This window comes from Tenebrio molitor, chromosome 9 (assembly GCF_963966145.1).
Source record: "Tenebrio molitor chromosome 9, icTenMoli1.1, whole genome shotgun sequence".
Lineage (NCBI taxonomy): Eukaryota > Metazoa > Arthropoda > Insecta > Coleoptera > Tenebrionidae > Tenebrio > Tenebrio molitor.
This window is the reverse complement of record NC_091054.1, coordinates 14,677,026-14,696,029: the sequence shown is the minus strand read 5'-3', so window position 1 is coordinate 14,696,029 and position 19,004 is coordinate 14,677,026. Positions and strand designations below refer to the sequence as shown.

Below are 19,004 nucleotides of genomic sequence, written 5' to 3'. Positions count from 1 at the left end.
CCTTGGCGACAATTTTTCTCTCGGTTCGTCAAAGTACGATTTCGCATCCTTGATATACAAATAACTATTCTTCAAACAACATTCAGTTTTACTCATTGAAATATATCATTTTCTTTATATTGGGTATTATAAGTTACACAGTAGTCAGCCGGATTTCGTGAGGTCATTATTTCTTGGTCGCGGCCTCTATCTATCTCGGAGGTTACGGTACTGGGGGTACTGCAGCTTGAAAAGACAGTCTACTTCCAGCGGCTGTGATGAGTGACAGATTGTGCATAGAAAGCAAAGAAAAAAAAAACTGATCCACATTTCGGACGAAGATTTAATCACGTGTTGCAAGTCCAGCAGTGACTTTGAGAATACTTGCGACGGAGGCATGCATCACAAAGTATGGGAGTACTGGCGTGACTACGGAATTGTATCTGGAGCATAGATAAAATAAAAATACTATAGAATGCAAAGCACATTACAAATTTTGTGGAAATGCTTTTGCGCACCTACCACAAGCCACCAGAGGGCATATAGTCGGAATTTAAACATGGCCAGCTCCATTAAACCTATGATATATAGGTTTAATTAAACTTATGATATATAGGTTTAATGGAGCTGGCCATGATTTAAATAAAACAAATGTTTTCAATTGTGTCACTTTTGACATTTTATGTTAAAAAGTTTTGAATTCACAAATAAAGATGCGAGTCCAACGCGGCATAAATTTCCAAATCCTTGTAAGTACGAGTACGCTCAACATTTCAATGAGATGTTGAAGCAGACGGGCAATGTTCATGTTGGACCCTCGCACGGTTTGTTGTTTGTATTTTAAAAGTACATAAGAAGATTTCAGCAAATAATAAGTTTACGAAGGAAGCCACACCCAGTTTAAAAATTCCTCATGGTATGCAAAATTTTCAAAATTTAAAAAATTCTGTTTCAAAAGTAAGGAATTGGGACAAATTGTGTACTTTAATTTTTGATGAAATGTCGATAATGCCGCACGTTGGTTACGATATTACCGAATTTCATGGTTTTGAGATAGACAAAAGACAAATACTGGTTGGTCGCCAACACTTGGGGGAACCAGTGGGGTAAATTGAAAGGAATGTTTCATACTTTGAGATATAACTTTCACGCGGGGGTTGGAATGCAAGTAAGAGCCGGAAGGAAGAATGCTGAACTGTCCAATAAAGAGAATATTGTGAATTCGTCTGTGTCAATACAAGTCAATCGCAACCTCTTGTTTGCATCTCGTTTTGGTCTATGTTTTATAGTCATCGTGATTTTAATAGAAGAGTATTAATCAAAATTTTTGCATTTTATTTCGTAGTACAATCTCATCCCCGCCAATTGGATCAACCAGTAACAGTTTACAAATCACCCTGGATACACTTCTACAATTGTTCAAACAAAAAGCTTTCATATTATACCGACAGGTAAAAGTTTTCCCATTGGTTTCACTCTAACTTACGATTACATTTTAGCCATAAATGAAACTACTATTAGCAATCTTTCTTTTTCTTGTCTCGATCAGCATACACTCAGGTGCCAGCGTCACACCTCTCGAAGACTTTGCAAACCACTTAAAAAAGACGTTAAAGTTGAAAGAACACGGATGGATCTCCTCCTGGAACTTTCCCAAGAATGTGACAGTAGATGTTTTGAAAGGTCTAGTCGGAAAGAATAGCTTGCTGAGGACTAAGGATACAACAGGAGTGTTGAACCACAAGTTTGTCACTGTTAAAGACATTCAAATGTTTTTCGACACGAGAGATGAATGGCACACGTGCGAGTCCATCATTGGTGTGATCAAAGACCAAGGAAGTTGTGACAGCAGTTGGGTAAGAAGGTAGAAAGATTTGCAGATGCAACTAGATCTTGTGCGGTCTAGGCGATAGTGCCGGCTTCGGTGATCAGTGACAGGACATGCATTTCAAGCAGAGGAGACAAGGTGGTTCAGCTCTCTGCCGAAGATGTGCTTAGGTGTTGCAAGAACTGCACAAAAAACACAAATGTTTGTGACGGAGGGTCGACGTCTGAAGCTTGGGAGTTTTGGATGAACGAGGGTGTCGTGTCTGGAGGAGATTACAATTCGAAAGAAGTAAGACTTTTCGTAGCGGTTTGGGCTTGTCGCGAGCAAAAAGTAATTTGTGACTTTTAGGGATGCGTACCGTACTCACGGTCTTCCTACAACGGCCACAGCACGAATGTTTGCCAAAGAATATGTACCAACAGAGACTACGGGAGTACCTACAACGAAGACAAACGTTTGGGATTCCTCCATTACAGATTACCGAACAGCGAAAAACAAATACAAATGGAGATGATGAGTCATGGTCCTGTTGCAGCAGTGATGACGGTCTATAAAGACTTCTTTTTCTACAAAGAAGGTGAGTTGAAGCTTGAGTCTTGAAGGTTCGATAACTTGTGATTGGTTCAGGCGTGTACAAACATTTCACCGGTGAAGAAGTCGGTGCGCTGGTCGTCAAGATAATCGGATGGGGTGAAGAAGAGAATGGCAAGTACTGGTTGGTGGCAAACAGTTGGGGTAACGAGTGGGGGAACTTGGAGGGATTTTTTAAAATCAGGAGGGGTGCAGATCACTGTGGGATTGAATCAGATGTGAGAGCAGGAAGAAACTCGCCAGATTTAACTCCTCGTGAGTTTATAATGAAACCAGTACACGCAAGTTCTGAATCTAGATTTTCTGAATGTGAACAGCTACTTTTAAACTGTGTTTTATTGATCTTTTTGAATACTGTTTTAATCGCGAATTAACAATGTGAAGTGTATTGAGTCTTGTCCTAAATATACCAGTTTTAAGCCAAAAACTGTTTTCATCACAATACCAAGAACTTGGTGTAAAATCAACCGCTGTCAAGGCGAATTTAGTTGGGTAGTAAGAAAGAAATGAAACGGTTGTAGAAAAAAATTTCTCAATGGAATGTCACGACCGCATTTCTACTTCGAGTTAAAAAATGTAAAAATCCACCAATATTAATTTGTCAGAATCCTTATTGAACCAATGAAGAATTTATGGATTACTCTTCTTGTCACTGTCCTTGCTGTACAATCTGGTGCCGCAGTTTTTAACCCTCCTGATCAGTTTTGGCACCACGTATAACACAATGACAAGTATTACGAATGGGACTCCAGGACAAGGAAGTGCACCGAGAAATTGTACGATCGTTTCCGGAAAAGAAAGCACGCCGAAACACAAACTCCATCGAATGGCCCGCTTGCAAAGATGTATTCATCAACGATAACGTAAACGAAGGAAGTTGCGACGCTAGCTTGGTAAAAAAAAATCTCATTCAGAAGCGCAGTTATGATTTGGTCCTTGTAGGCGATAATAGGTACCAGCTTCAATGTTGAGCGACAGATTGTGGATTGAGAGTAACGGATCTAAGACGAGTCGTATCTCTGCAGAAGATCTACTCGCGTGTTGTTCCGAATGTGCTACACAACAAAATGGTTGCGGCGGAGGTGTTGTCCAGAAAGTGTTCCAGTTTTGGATGGGACAAGGGATTGTTTCAGGAGGACCTTACAGTAAATCAGAAGCAAGACACAGCTAAATTATTTCTTGTAGCTACTCTTCAAATAGCGTGTCTTGGTATGTTGTACGTTCTTCAAATATTCTTGTTTCATTGATTCTCATAGTTTCAGTTCTTTATTTAAACTGAAGCGTTAAGGTTAGAGAGCGGCCATTTGTCAAATATAAAAAAAATGCATTCATTTTTGTAATGACGAACTAACTGGAACTTTTTTTTTTGTGAGATTTTTTTACAAAATAAGTGAAAATTTGACAGTTGGCAATGATTTAAATTGTCATATTATTGTCACTGCCAAAATGAATGAATTTCCAAAACGGAGTAAAGCATCAATAAGCAAGCAGACGAACCAGTACATTTTAAAGGCTTTCAACAAAATAAAAGATACTCATGGAGATAATGGAAACCTAATACGTAAAGTACAAAATTGTAGAAGCAGTGCGGATGTTTTTTCGGTAAATCCTAATCTAAAATTAAACTTTCCCTAAGTGCTGTACAGGCTTCAGTCCCAGAAGTATGTACAAAATTTTAAATGAAGGACAAGAACAAGGCTTATGGGAAACTTTAGCATCCATGACATATCCCCAATTATTGTTGGTTGAAGATTCCGATTCGGACAAGGATGAGTAGCAAAATGCAAAATTATTTCATTGTTACGTTCAACTGCCTTTTCGTATTTGTTTAGGGCAACTTTGCTTTTTTTTCAAAATAATTAAACCAATTTAATTTCACTATACTTTGATTCGGACCAGTTTTGACGGAACAAATGACGTGACCCATAACCTAATTTTTTAAAAGCCTAAATTCGCGGTAAAAACATGTGTTCACAAGACAAAAGCAAGGCCATCTGAATCAAAAAGCTACGCTTATAAGGCCGTTTCAATTTTCGATTTTTCCATATAAACTTTGTTTCTGTGACATTTCGGGCGGCAGAACCTTTTTGCGCTCCATCTACCGATTTCGAACGCAATTGATTGAGACTTTTTCCACTTTTTCTTTGAGGTTAAGTGCTTAAAACGTCAATTAAAACATGAATGCAATAAAATATCTAAGATCCGAGCTTTTTTTGGACACATTCTGGGCTAGCAAAATACTAATAAATTAGAATTGCAAAAAACCATGAAATCATAACACAAGGTAGGTTAGAACAATTTATAACTTTAACATTTTTCTGCAAAGGAGTTTGTTCTGGATTGCACATTTCTTCTTTAATAAATCTGTTTTTTCTTGACAAATATGTATTATCTAAAACTGGTTTCAGCGTTGCAGTTATTATCAGCTCGCAGATCTGATTTTTATGTACCAGACAAGATGAAAGTATTGGATTTTCTAGCAAATGAGGGCCCATTATCTCAACCATTTGGTGGAATATACTGCCCAGAAATACTATTTACTTGAATTGATTTGGATGTCATTGGAACAGTTGGATTGATGAAAGACTCTACAGGATTTTGGGGTACAGGAATTTCAACCGAAGTTTCAGTGGGAAAAGCCTAAAAAACAAAAACACTAATAAGATGATAGTAATTAATACCTGGAGGTTCCTGATTAGGACTTTGAAAAATAATAAGTAATTAATCGAAAAATGAGAAGAGGAAGCTCATTTTGTTTTCTCATATGTCATGGTTGACTTCGCTTCTATGTATATTTCATGTAGCAATAAACACCACAAGTCTTTTTTAATTATAGATACTTACAAAAATAGAAGGACAAGGAACAGCATCTTTACATAAGCGTCGTCTTTTGGGGGTTGTAATGTAATTATAGAGACTTGTTGAAAATGCTGCTCACAAATTTCTGAGTAATCCGTAATTTTTGTAGTCTTTTATATCTGTGGCGGTCGTGAAAAAGTAGGTAAGTCAAATAATTTCAAAAATGAGTTAACGATGTTTACACCTTAATAATAAATCATGGAATTAGATAATTCAAATTTTCACAGTTTAAAATTTACTTATATTGAAAGCAAGTGCAGGTAGAAAGAAGTTTCTATTTAATTACAGGATTTTAGGAATGATGTGGAATTTTGAATCGTTGCCCTGAAAAATTAACATTTTCGACTTACCTACTTTTTCACGACCGCCACAGATATTACAAATACAAATTAAAAGGTTGTGCTTATCATTGTCTCCATAAATTTGTTTACCGCAAAATGTTTCAAAAGCTTCGAACCATTTTTGTCTTTGTTTCATATTGCTGCGAATTTCAAATAAGCGAACATCTTTTGCCCCACAAATGAAACACGCTTTTACCATTTCATGTAAAATATGTAGAAGGGTAATGTTTTAAATTGCCGCCAATATTGTAGCTTTGATTCGTTGATAGGCCACCGAGGGCGCGCAATAAGGTTTTGTCTTCTTTTGTTTTATGGCCACTCTGCAGAAACAATTATTATGTACATTGAAACGGCCTTATAAGCGTAGCTTTTTGATTCAGATGGCCTTGGACAAAAGTTACTAAATTTAGTAACTCTGGTTCGTCATTACAAAATTGAATTGATTATAGGTAAACCATCAGCGACTAATAAATTTCTATTTGACGTTGACCAATGTCTACCTGATGCACGTTTCTGCGAAAATTCTACTTTCTATCTCTACTTCCTTTTTTTTTGTGTAGTGTCTTCATCATTCTTCACAAACTTCCCTTAACCTTAATATTGTTTTGGCCGACACTAGATAATACTTTTTTGATAACGAAGGGCTGCATGCCGTACTCAAAATCTTCGTTTGTGAACCAGAAAAGTAGCGACTGTGAGTTACGATGCACCAATCCAAAATTTCGCACAAACTCGTACAAACGAGATAAACATTTCGGATCGCTCTCAGCTCTCGTACCGACTACCAAACGATAAATTACAGATACAGGTTGAAATTATAAAACATGGTCCTGTTGTGGCAGAAATGACGGTATACAAAGACCTTCTATATTATAGCAATGGTAAGATCAACAGTAACACCACTTTCAAAATGACATTTAGCAAAAAATTGATTGTTTTAGGAATTTACGAGCACGTTGTAGGGGAAAAGATTGGGACTGATCTTGTTAAACTAGTCGAATGGGGCTCAGATCAAAGCGTAACCGTCGAAACCAACGATGACCGCGTAAAATACTGGAGAGTAGTGCCCAGTTGGGACGATGAGTGGGCATCAAAAGGATTCAAAATTGTCAGAGGTACGAATCAGTGCGGCGTTGAATTGAAATTAAGGGCAGGGAGGAGGTTTCCATCATTGCTTGTCGCACCTATATGGTTCATCATCATGTCTGTTATAAACAGTGTTGTTTTAATAAACTGCGATTTTTCTCAAATTGTTTAATCTGGTGAAGCAATAGTTTGCGTAATAAGCTCAACTGGTCAGTGGTCTTGGGCGCCGTACCCCATGGCTGGAAAGGGAGGAGTCTGTGGATGAAGCTTGCCAAGGCCAAAGACATCGAGTGGGATTGAATGCGATTGGTGGATGGGGCCGTTGGTGGACGGGGCCGTTCAAGTTCAGGGTAAATGGGTGCGGTCCGTCCATGTCAGTACGGAATCATTCCGTGTCCGCAATAGTATGTTTCTATTTAAAAAAAAACAAAGTGACACTTAATTGACATAACAATTAATGTTAAAAAAAATAAAAAATTAAGCCGTTTTGTAGAGTTTTTATAACCATTGTATTGTTTTTTTTTTTTTATTATTCAAATCGGACAATAAATAACGGAGCTACGGCTTGCGGCGTTTTTTAGGAAACAACCTGTATATGTACAGTCACGGCCACGGAATTTTGTCAGTCGTTGTTATTCAACTGACATTAGCTGTAAGACAGATTTTATATATTTTTAACCCCACATTGGAATTTTTGACATGGATATCATGTGGCATTTTGATTTTTATTGTGCGTAATAGAACTTCTGTCACAAAAATTTTGAATGTCAGTCATAGTGACAATAAAGTTTAGGCTACACAAGTTTTTTCGAATTGACAGTAAAATAACGGCCGTAACTGTACATGTGACAGAGCCCTCCCTTGTCAACGAGTCACGAGCCGCCACTGATCATATCCCAAAACTTTACTACAAAACTGGGTTGAATATTTGCATGAGAACAAAAGTTAACAGGGGGTTGAAGAATTAACATGTAAAACCCTATGGGCAGTCTTAAAAATTGATATAAAAAACAATATCGAATCAGATAGGATTGAAGTGTTTTTCGAACTGGTTCATTTGATGTGGTATTTGTTCAAATCGGATAAAAAATAAGCAAGATATAGTGTCAAGGGTTTTTTGTCAGTCACCCGGTATAATCAAGCACTAACAACTAATAAAAGAATGTTAACGCATATTGGAGACATTCTCATGCAGTTTCGATAATCTGGAACGTCTTCTGAAGCAAGCTCTTTTAAAAGCAACGTTTTTCTTTTAAATTTAAAGTGTAGACGTTACCATCTTACGCCATACTCGTTTCCAGTATAGGTTTTAGTATACAAGGTTGCGATTATGTGTGGAACCGGCTCCATCCTGCTAAAACGGTTTTCAAGTTGATTTTTTTTAAATGAGAACATGGATTAAATGGGGCATCATCAAGAAGCTTATTTTTTCAGAATTAAATGATGTAATAGATTTAGTCATTTGTTCGACAGAATCTTAGAACAAAATTAAAATTTAATTAAAATAAAATAAAAACATGTAAATGAAGCAGCATTTAAAATCCGTCAAAAAACAGAGAAAACCAATCCTATGGCAATAGAGAATGTCGCAATTCGATTATTTCATTTCTCATTGAAAGAGCTGATTGGAAATATTAAAATTTTGTAAATAAGAGTACACTTCTGTTCACGGAAAAAGCATACTATTGGGGACACGGAAAACTGGGCAGATGTGTCATTCGGTTGTCAAAATTTCTAAACCATACCTTAGCTGCTCATAACCAAGCTTAAGTTAATTTGACAGATTTCTTGAAAATATCAATCATAATGACAGTAAAGGTGCATTTACATTGACACTTTTTGAAATGACAATAGCAGACTGCCCAGGATTCCATGTCCCTCATTGTAGAAGTCTTGAGAGAGATTTTTGCGATTTTTTGGTTGTGTAAATTTACTTGAAGTTTGTTTCCATGTTTACCCATACCTATGTATTAAGTTATCAGGTAAGAATTTACAAACCATTTTGATTATACCAGACGTAAAAGAACCAATAATAAACCTTGAAAATAAAGAATAATGTATTCATTTTCTAAACGTATGAGAGTTGGCGGTAACTTTTTGACATATTTCACACAGTATAGTAAATTTGACAATATAAAATGTCATCAACTGTCAAGTATCAAGTAAAAATTTTCTTCAACACGATATCGAAAGTTGTGTCTCAAGAAACCAAGTGCAGCATCTTGAAATGCTATGAAAACATGAAGTAAGATGGGTCTGATTTGAGCAATGATGATCTGGTAACAAGGCTAACAGATATTTTTAACGTAACTAGTCCTTAATAGTCTTGAGAAATAAATTAGTAATCTCGATCTGTAGGTTGGACGTCGTCTAATTAACGATGTTATAATAACAGAAAAACCAGGAAGCCTGCAAGAAAGGATAATGCCGAAAAGTTAAATTTAGTTTAAAATAATGTTCCTACAATCAAAGAACGGTAAGACTTTACGATTGTAATTTATAAATTTTATACACCTAATTAAACACGTGATTCTTCAGAAAATGAAAACATTTTATTTTATAAAGTTCGAATCTGTTTTGTTGTTTGTGCTTTCACACTGACATTTTTTACTTCAAAATGACATTTTATACTGTCATAGTTTATACAGAGTGAATACTCTAAGTCATGGCCAACCCTCATGCATTTAGAAAATGAATGTATTATATCGCGCGTTCAAATGAAATCTTGGGCTGGGAACAATATTAACCACTGGTTAATAATGAAAATTTATTAACCAGGAGGAGAGAAATTCTACTTCTGGGTATAGTTCGAGAGTCAATAATGATGCCTTCTAAGACTAGTAGATAAAAAAAACTTTTTTTTAAGATCCTATCGAAGAAATCACCAAACCTATTATATCATTTTGTCAAAGACCCGGTCTACTCGTATATTTAGCAAGCCGTCTCGAATCCGATTTTTCCCTCTTAAGAAACTTCCTCCTCTATTTTTAAATCGGCGATATGCCTTCCGGCCTTCCGCCGTCGCAGACGAATTTATTCCCTCAGCAAGAGAGGCGCGTAGAACGACGTCATTTGCGTCCGTCTAAGCGCAACGATTTTTCTACCCTTGAAAGCGACATTTTTTACTACAAACTGAACAATCGCTACTTGAGCAAAGATCTTCTCGCGATTTAAATGGCGAAGTACGCTTTACGGAAGAAATCACGGCCTTTGGTGACCCGAGCGATGTTCACCAAGGTTAACTCAGGTCAAATCTACACAACCAAAAGACGGATACGCTAAAACCGCTCGTTATCACTACCGAAAGACTAGTCACGTAATCGCCGATTATATTTTTGCAAGAGTTCCGAACATTGCTCAGTCTTGTTATCATTCTAAACGAGGCCATGGCCACGGACGAGTTGCATCTGGACTTCACCAGTCCACATAAAAAATCGGCACTGAATTTCTCGATCCGGGAGTATCTTCTTCTGGGAGGCGGTCCCACCAATTGTTCGGACAGAGTGCGAAATGTCCTTGCAAAGCAATGTCTCAACCCCGTGTCCACCGACATATATCAGGTAAGACTCAAAAACAAGTATGTAATTCTTGTATGACAATTTTTCAGGTGATGGACGACGTGAAAGTGTTCCTGAGATACGTTTTCCAAACGAAGAACAATCTCACTATAGCGGTCCAGACGTCAGGAAACGGCGGCAACGAGACTATCTTGACTAATCTTCTCGACCCTGGAGATAAGCTTGTCGTTGCTGTTGGTGGTACTTGGGGCGAAAAAGTGGTAGATATGGCTGAGAGACACAGTAAGTGCATTTCTGCACCGAAAGCACTCTAAAACTGAAACAGATTTGGATACTTTGGTCCTCAGAAAAGGTCCCGGCGAGATCTACACTTTGGAGGAGCTCGAAGCTGCGATCACTCAACACAAAGCCAATATGTTGTTTGTGACGCACGGGGAGTCCACTGGAGGGACCCTCCAAGTTCTGGAAGGTGTGGGGGATATGTGCCACAAGCACAACTGTCTGTTAGCTGTGGACGCTATCGTGTCCATCGCTTCGGACCCTCTCTTCGTCGATAGGTGGGGAATCGATGCTGTGTCCGCCGGCAGTCAAAAAGCTCTAGGAGCGCCACCTGGGATGTGCATGCTCTCATTCAGTCAACTAGCAGAGTAACAGTGTCGACGCGTTTCGAAAACTGTCAATTCGATAGTTTTTTTCAGGAAACGCATGTTGGGAAAAAAGACTCCAACTCCGTACTACTTCGACGTGAAAAGATTGGCCGTTTATTGGGGTTGCACAGAAGAGAACCGAACTTTCCACTACACTTTTTCTTCCAACATGTTGGCGGCTGTTCGCGAGGCTTTGGCCCAAGTGTGCGAAGAAGGGCTCCTTCCAATGTGGGAAAGGCACAAGAAGAATGCTCGTCTCTTCTGGAAGAAGTTGGACGAGATTGGGATGGAATGTTTCGTCGAGAAAATAGAAAATCGATTTAATGGAGTCACCGGAGTCAAAATCCCCAAAGGAATAGACCAAATGGAGTTTCTACACTTTCTTAAAACTAAGTGAGTTGATTATTTCGCATGTCTGCTGTTATATTGTTGGGTTTAGGTACGCCATCGATATAACCCCAGGTCATGGACCAACTTTGGGGAAAGCAATGCGTGTGGGACTGATGGGTCAAAACAGTCGACCAGAGGTAGTGGAGTATTTGATCGAAGCATTGAAAGACGGCTTAAAACATTTCGGACACATTTTGTAAAAATAAATAAAAGTGCATGGAATAAATAATAGTATTTATATTATATTATATCATAAAGAGTAGAAGCGAGTCATTTTGTGTCAAGCCCAGAGATTGAAGACCAAAACCCAATTGAGGTCGACAACTGGGCGAAGCACAAAAAGACCTTCTACTCTGAATGCTTTATATTATTTTATATTCAAGCGGCCGTACCTTCGGAAGGTTTTTCAAAAAATCGAATTAAAACGATTGAGCACATTTCACTTAAATTTTATTTAACAAATAATCGAGTGTGGTGGCGTTTGGTCCCAACAAATGGTAGCAATAATTAAATGAATTTAATAACAGAAGTTGGTGGAAATTTGACCCAATGAGATTTGACTCGCGGCCCTCGAATTGAGATCTGACTCATGAATAAATGACTAAGCAGGGAAAATATAGGAGTTTATGGCGCGAACAACATTTTACGAGTTTGAGATGCGAACTATGTGATCCGATTTAGATTTGATTTGTTTCCCCAATTAAATTGAACCCGACGCGATGCCCTGGTCTACTCCGGTGGTCGAAAATAAAAGGGAAAAAGGTTCTAACAGGGCCAAGTTTGGTCGCTGGCCCCCTTGGGGGTGACGCGGCTAATTTTGTGCTCTTACGCCGGACCACAGCTTATTGAGTGCGACGGACACTGGCGGTAGCTTCCCGAACTCGAAACTCCAAGACATAAATAATGAATGGAAATGTTTTATAATGATTGTATGCTAGTTCGGTAAATGCAAGAAGATCACATACTTCGCGATAAAGAAATTAATTCAAGATTCTAAAGAGTAACGTGGTCATCAAATGCTCAAAGAAAATAATTTTTATTTTAACACGACAGTGAACTAATGTTGCGTGGTCACAAAATGGCTGCTGGAGGTAACGAACGTACCTCCGGCTACTTTGCAGATCAAACCCCAAGTGAACCAAAAAAGTCTTGTTTCCCGTCCCGCATTCGATTTTATCATTTCTGGCGCACCCCACTTTCGCAACCCCTACTTGACCAAAGTGATCAATCAGCTCGGTTCTACTTTACGTAGGTCGCGACACCTTTTCGATATCTCTAGAACTTTTGAAATTACAGTTTGCGTTTTTCCACCATTATTTTAAATGTTTAAATTTAAACTTTTGTTAGGACCAAACCGAATGTACATAATTTGTTGTTGAATTAGAACTCTGAAAAAGAACACTAAATTACTGACTCTATACAATAATAAACCTCAACATCAAGAAACAAACATAATTTAAAAATGGAACAAACAGAATTAAAATGAAACAAAAAGAATTATATGAAATACACAGAATTAAAATCAAACAGAATTAAAATGAAACAAATTTGGATGATGAAAATTTCGAAAGAGAAAATACACGCCGGAACCACTCACACGTAAAGCTAAAACTAAAATGGCTGAAATGCCCAAATTCCCCAATTACCCCCTGTTGACGCGCCACTTGAAAGATCTCAACAGAAGACGCTGGTGCATAATTTGAAAAGAGTCATCTCATAAAGTGATACTAGAGAGTGGCCGATGATAGATGATGATAGATGATAGATGATGATGATGATGATGATGATGATGATGATGATGATAGATGATGATAGATGATAGATGATACCGCATCTAAAGCATTGACGGTATGGGGTAAAGTTCGTCTATGGATATTTTGAAACGACTTTTTAAACACTAGTTAACATTTTGGGTCGTTTATGATGGTCTCATTACTAGGGCATTATTTACTTACCCTGTAACAAAAACTCTCGATGGTAGACTACGTCCACTGATAGAATGCATTTTTTTAAATATCCTTAGATAACAAAATCCCCAAACCATAACATTAAAATATTAAGAAAGTATCATAGATTGTGTTGGTAATATCTTGAAGCATTCGCGCCACTGATTCTCATTGGTTGTTATAAAACCCACGCGAAAAATAAATTATATGACGTTTCAAATTTGAAATTGTCAGTGCTGTCAAGTGATTTAAGCATTTAGATTTGCGATTTTTCATCTTTAGAGCTTTGTTTTGCGTTCCTCTGGTTTTAAAAGTTATTAGTTTTGATCGTGTTTCTGTTTTGATCTCCTCCGTTGCGATTTTTTTTGATTTCTTTGAATTTGTGAAGTGAGTGCGTGCCTCAAGAATCTAGCATAATGAACACTTCAAGTGACATTACAAACATCGAAAATGATACAGAGGTAATTTTTCTTCATGCATTAAATATTAAATAATCTCTTGTTTGTTTTAGCCATTTCCGAAAAAAGCTGGATATTTTCATTTCTGTACCCAGCTTTTTTCAGAAATTCGAAAATGTATTGTGCGTTGCATTTTTAAATCCATCGGGCACATTATCACTCTTGAAATACCCTGTATTAATAAAACCTAATATATTACCCCTGCTATACAGAAGTTTTCTTTCGTCTTTCCTAAGTGCAAACATACAGAATAATAATAAAATATCACGTGTAAACCTGTTCTTTCATTTTTTTAAATTTCGCGCCGGATCTATTTCTTATAGCGTAGAGTGAACACTTTTAGTAACATTTATGTCAAGCAATCTATCAGTGGACAGAGTTTACCTGCGGATTATTAAGGATCGGTTACTCACTACTTTTACGACAATCTTTGTTAGCCGGCAATAAACCACTGAAGGAAGCAAAAGGTCGTTTTAAAATATCGATAGACGCACTTTATGGGGAATGCTCCGTCCTGACAATACTTGGTCCATGGTTCCACCACATAGTAGTACGCAAAATTATCTGAACAACATGTTATATGTTTATTTTAACGGACAAAGACAACAATTTAATCGTAATCAAATGTGAGATTAACTGAACACGTGATCAGACGGAAGCAATCGAAGATTCGAAGTGTTGGGCTCGTTTCTCTTTGTTCTCGTGTCAGGCGGCTCCAGTTATGATTAGGGATGGGGGTCGTCACTAAGCAAATATTTGAACGGTAGAATTAATATATTTCCCACAGAGAAGATAACAAAGATTGGTCTCGCTGTACGCTGCTGGAGGAAGAGCCGCAGTCCGGTCTTGCACCGTCCAGCCGCGGTTCTCCCTTCTACAAAGGAAATGGGTGGTTTACCCAGTGCCGCAGGCACTATACCACCCGCACTACTTCTACTTGCTAACCCAGTTGCCTGATCTACGTCTCTTAAAGCTAACAGAAGTTTCGGATTCATGGGTTAATCACGCATTAAAATTTAATTCGAATGAAATATTTAATTCTCTTTCTATAAACTGCCACTATGTCTTGCAACTAGATTTTGAAATCTAATAATCTATCAATAAATGAAATATAGGGGTACTTTTGTTAACATATTTTACAATTATTGCTTTCTTCTAGGTATAAATACATACACATTTCCTATTTTATAGCGGCTAAAATAAAAAGAAGATGTCATTTAGATAAGAATGAAGTAGAATTAACAGCAGCAGCTGTTAATATGAATACAAGAGATGAAATATACGAAGCTGAAGACGACGATTTCGCGGTCACAATATTGCTTTCAATGCCGCAGTGATTCTTCCCCCTCAAGATCTTAAAAAAACCACCCAAATCACCCCAATTTCTTCCCCAAGAATTAGCCACCAACCAATAGGGAGTACCGTTCTCTGTACCCCACCCCACAATTTTCACAGCATGATTGCCCATTTTCTGTCCAGTGACGTGCTTGTAAACTCCTAAAATAGCCAAAAATAACACCTAACCGTACAATTTATCAACAAATGAACCTTTCTTGTAAAGATAGAAATCTTCGTACACTTGATAACCTGCAACTACTGGTCCGTTTAGCAGAATTTCCATCTGGATCTGTTCCACTGCTGCAGATACTCCATAAACACTGCCACCAAATTTTTTGTCATCGTTGTAAATTGTTGTGTAGCCGACTTGGCAGTTTTTGGTACAAGTAGAAACTCTACCATTTATGTATGCACTTCTAGAGTAGGGCTTGCAACCCTAAAATGTTAATAAATACAAGTTAATTTGACACTTATTAAAGACAGCAACATGTAATAATTAAAATTGGAAAACACATTTATAAACAAATTTTTAATTAAAATAGTTATTTGACGCCAGTCTCACATGGAAACTCTGATTTGTATGAAATATTAAAATAACATTTACTTTAACGGCCGTTGCTGTTTTAGGTACGCGAAGTGCTCGTTTCGCGTACGTTTGCACAAAAAATTATTTCAACTCACCAAATTGGAGTTGTAACCTCCTCCGGAAACCACACCATTCTTTATCCAATACTGAAAAGCTCTGTTCATGTACCCTCCCACACACTGATTCCTGCAGTTGACACAACACTCCAGCAAGTCTTCAGGAGAAAAAACAAATTTTTCAGTTCCGTTAGACGCAATACACAACCTGTCCGACATCACTTCAGCTGAAGAGAATGCCTAAATAAATCCCAACACTAGAGACAAAACATCACGATACACTTCGATGCTTACCCAACAGGAGCCACATATACCCTGATCCATGATGTTTTCGATGATGCCACGGCATTCAGGCCACTTTTCTCGGGCGTCGAACCGAGCTGGGATTTCGTTTCTGGGTATGACGTGAGTCTTCTTCTGGATGGTGAAGTCGGGGTCGGGATCGACACCGAGAAATCCGTTGAGATGTTTCAAATCTTCCGTCGTTGTGGAGTCAGGGAAGTTTTCGCCAGCCACCCAAGTGGACTGGATGATGTTGACTCGGTTGATGAGGGAGCGACGGGGTGAGATTAGAGTTACCGGGGTGGTGAATAGTACTACCAAAATCAACGTGGAAACAAGGGAATAATTCATTTTGAAGCAAGTAGCGGTTTGTTTTATTGAAAATGGTTAATTGCAAGCAACATATTATTACAGCTTTTATATGTACCTATATCGTAAGGTGGAGTTGTAAAAATAATTATCTTAGATAGTTTAGATATTTTTATGCTGCAATATTAAACACACCCTTCCGAGTGCAATAAGAAAATAGAGTTAGTCATGGATGAATTGAGGAAACAAAACAGATTTTCGAAATGATAAAATACTGACGTAAACTTTTGAAAAAAAAATTATAGTTTTATGTGGAAATGTTATTACGAGTATATCCATCTTGTTTGATATGTGAGTCGTCTATCTATGACTCGTGGTAATAACTACGGATATTTAGATAAATCGTGATGACATTAATATCTTTACGCCATTACGAAAATTCTTGGGAAGAACATTAAGTTGTGTGGTGGTTTGATTTGGATTAAGTATTTGTTAGATTGTTTTTACTTTAAATTAGATTATCTTCAAACCCCTTGTTTTTGGACAACCATGTAGTCACATCAATCGTTCTTCTGGATGGTATAGTTACACTATACTGTAGTTTCAATTTGGTTGTAGGTCGTAAAATTTTATGGTACTTTAAGTTAAAGATCTTGGGGGGCTTATAAATCCTAGTTTTTTCACGATCGGGAGTAGAAATCAACTTTTCGGATGTCAACATCGTGACAGAAGTAGAGCATTTTCTCCCTAGGGAGCAAATATTTGCAAATACTTGCTCCCTAGGGAGTTTTCATTTTTTTGACAGTTGTGACAAAAATCTAATGGGAGTTTTCATTTTTTTTGACTGTTGTGACAAAAATCTAATTGTGTTGTCAAGGCAACTACTAATTCCATTAAATTCATCGAAAGATGACAACTCATTTGTCATCATTTTTTTATTCTTAAAATTTGAGATTTTTGTGCTGTTTCTACTCCCTACCGTGAAAAAAATGGTATATATACTTCTGGAGGGAATGCTCATTTTCCCTCGGTGCTTTGTAGCCCTCGGGCTTCGCCCTCTGGCTAGAAACTGCACCTTAGGAAAAATCATGCATTTCTCTCCCTCAATATATAATATACTATTACCACTAGCAGGTAATATTTTAAGCAGGGTTGTATTGTACATTTGATATATTTGCATTGTACGGCAAACGGCACGCGCCTCTTCCCAACCTTTTCAAACCCAACCATTGTGCCCGTTAATCGCTCATAATATCCAATAAAATTTTACGACCTACAACCAAATTGAAACTACAATACTCGTATATTATAAATAAAAACTTTATTTTGAGTGGTAGGCTCTAGATATTTGAAGAGATAGAGTAGGCACCAATTTATATCAAGCCATGCGTTTGTGTTATATGCCATATACAGGGTGATTCACGTAGGCCGTTCGTTACAAACTTTCTGATTTCCTAAAATCGTATTAATATGAAAATTGGTAGCCGACTATAATCGACTGCCCCAAGTTCAAATAAAATATTTTCAAAATGGGGACACTTCCGGAAATCGACGCTATCTTTGTTTTTTAAACGGAAAGGCCCCATTTTGATTTCAAATTTGGATTCTATGTTAAATTTTGAGCTTAGAACGTCCTTTTGTCAACACTTATCTGTCATCATTTTTGACCTATGTCATCTTTTTCGCAAAAAAAAACAAGGTTGCAGGGCTTCATTAAAAAATTCATAACTCCTGAACCATTGGAAATAGATAATTGATTTTTTTTATTGAATTGCTAAAGCTTTGGCCGATTTTTGGCACCATTAGTGACGTTTTTTTAATGTTTCATACGCCTACTACATTTGTTCAAAATTGATAAACAATAAATGTCGAAAACTCGATTTTTTAAATGGCAATTACCATTTCTGACAGTGGATATAAACGTAAAATTTAATTTTAGGGCCACTTTTATTAACATTGTGTATGCCTATTTCCAACCATTTTGGCGTAATTTCTATTTTTTGAATAAAATATTTTTTATTAAGCAATTGTTTTAAATATTTGAATTTTTATTCAAAAATCGCATTGCAATTATTAGTAGATAACAATAACAACAACAACAATATTGTTGACCGAAGAAGAAAGATCCAAGACCAGCCACAGCCGTTGAGCTCACTCTGGATTCCATGGCTCATTTGCAAGGCCCGTTGCGAGCAACAATTCTCCAAAATGCCAAGCAGGCTGGAAACCAAGGAGTTCGTCCAGCAAGAATACAAATGGAAAAAGAACGAGAAGAAGATGAGAGGTAGAGAGTTAGATGTAGCTGAAAATTGTTTAGTGCCAAATAATATTGTGCATGAAAATTTACAGTACGGAAAACGCCATAAAAAAATTCCATGCACAGAATATAAAAAAATGCATAGCGTGAAAGTGATAGATAACTGTTGACGTGTTAGTGTCGTAGTAGTTACCAACCGTGGCTGTGTCATCTATGATTTACAAATTACGAAAATTACCGAAATAAAATGTCCAATAAAATGGTAAATCCAAAGAAGTGGTCGATGAGTAAGAAATTACCGTGCAATCAACAATTATTTAGATCAAATAAGATTTTGAAATTATGGCCGTAGGTCGAGACATGTCTGGAATTCATGGGAGTGTTGTTGGTTGCATGTACCTGTTTCAACTTAATTTTGGAAATTTTTGCCGAAAACCGGTCAAACAGGCAACAGCGCAGTATGTCCATTCTCCGTTCTTGAAAACACCATTACGATTCAATAATGAATCTTTCACGTAAAAACCATAGTGACA

At 37.3% G+C, this 19,004-nt stretch overlaps 3 protein-coding genes across 4 annotated transcripts; 2 read left to right on the top strand and 1 right to left on the bottom strand.

The window, feature by feature from the left end:
- Positions 1–668: 668 nt before the first annotated feature.
- On the top strand, positions 669–3,127 carry LOC138139186 (cathepsin B-like). Its single transcript, XM_069059376.1, has 5 exons — positions 669–1,430; positions 1,479–1,835; positions 1,886–2,095; positions 2,156–2,384; positions 2,435–3,127. Exons 2-5 carry the CDS (start codon positions 1,485–1,487, stop codon positions 2,770–2,772), a joined length of 1,128 nt encoding a protein of 375 aa, XP_068915477.1. The 5' UTR covers positions 669–1,430; positions 1,479–1,484; the 3' UTR covers positions 2,773–3,127.
- A 1,237-nt stretch (positions 3,128–4,364) lies between these two features.
- Positions 4,365–11,482, top strand: LOC138137787 (3-hydroxykynurenine transaminase-like). Of its 2 annotated transcripts, XM_069057340.1 has the most exons (7): positions 4,365–4,682; positions 4,807–6,479; positions 6,540–6,713; positions 10,292–10,484; positions 10,528–10,849; positions 10,901–11,242; positions 11,289–11,482. In XM_069057340.1, the coding sequence occupies exons 3-7, from the start codon at positions 6,678–6,680 to the stop codon at positions 11,437–11,439; spliced, it is 1,044 nt and encodes a 347-aa protein (XP_068913441.1). In that variant the 5' UTR covers positions 4,365–4,682; positions 4,807–6,479; positions 6,540–6,677; the 3' UTR covers positions 11,440–11,482. The 2 variants fall into 2 exon arrangements, with proteins under 2 accessions (XP_068913441.1, XP_068913440.1); XM_069057339.1 differs by lacking the exons at positions 4,365–4,682; positions 4,807–6,479; positions 6,540–6,713 and adding an exon at positions 9,986–10,244.
- Positions 11,483–14,761: 3,279 nt separating this feature from the next.
- LOC138137788 (gut-specific cysteine proteinase-like) lies at positions 14,762–16,315 on the bottom strand. The gene is made up of 4 exons (XM_069057342.1): positions 15,918–16,315; positions 15,663–15,863; positions 15,192–15,417; positions 14,762–15,140 (listed from the first exon to the last, which is right to left on the bottom strand). Exons 1-4 carry the CDS (start codon positions 16,254–16,256, stop codon positions 14,857–14,859), a joined length of 1,050 nt encoding a protein of 349 aa, XP_068913443.1. The 5' UTR covers positions 16,257–16,315; the 3' UTR covers positions 14,762–14,856.
- Positions 16,316–19,004: the final 2,689 nt, after the last annotated feature.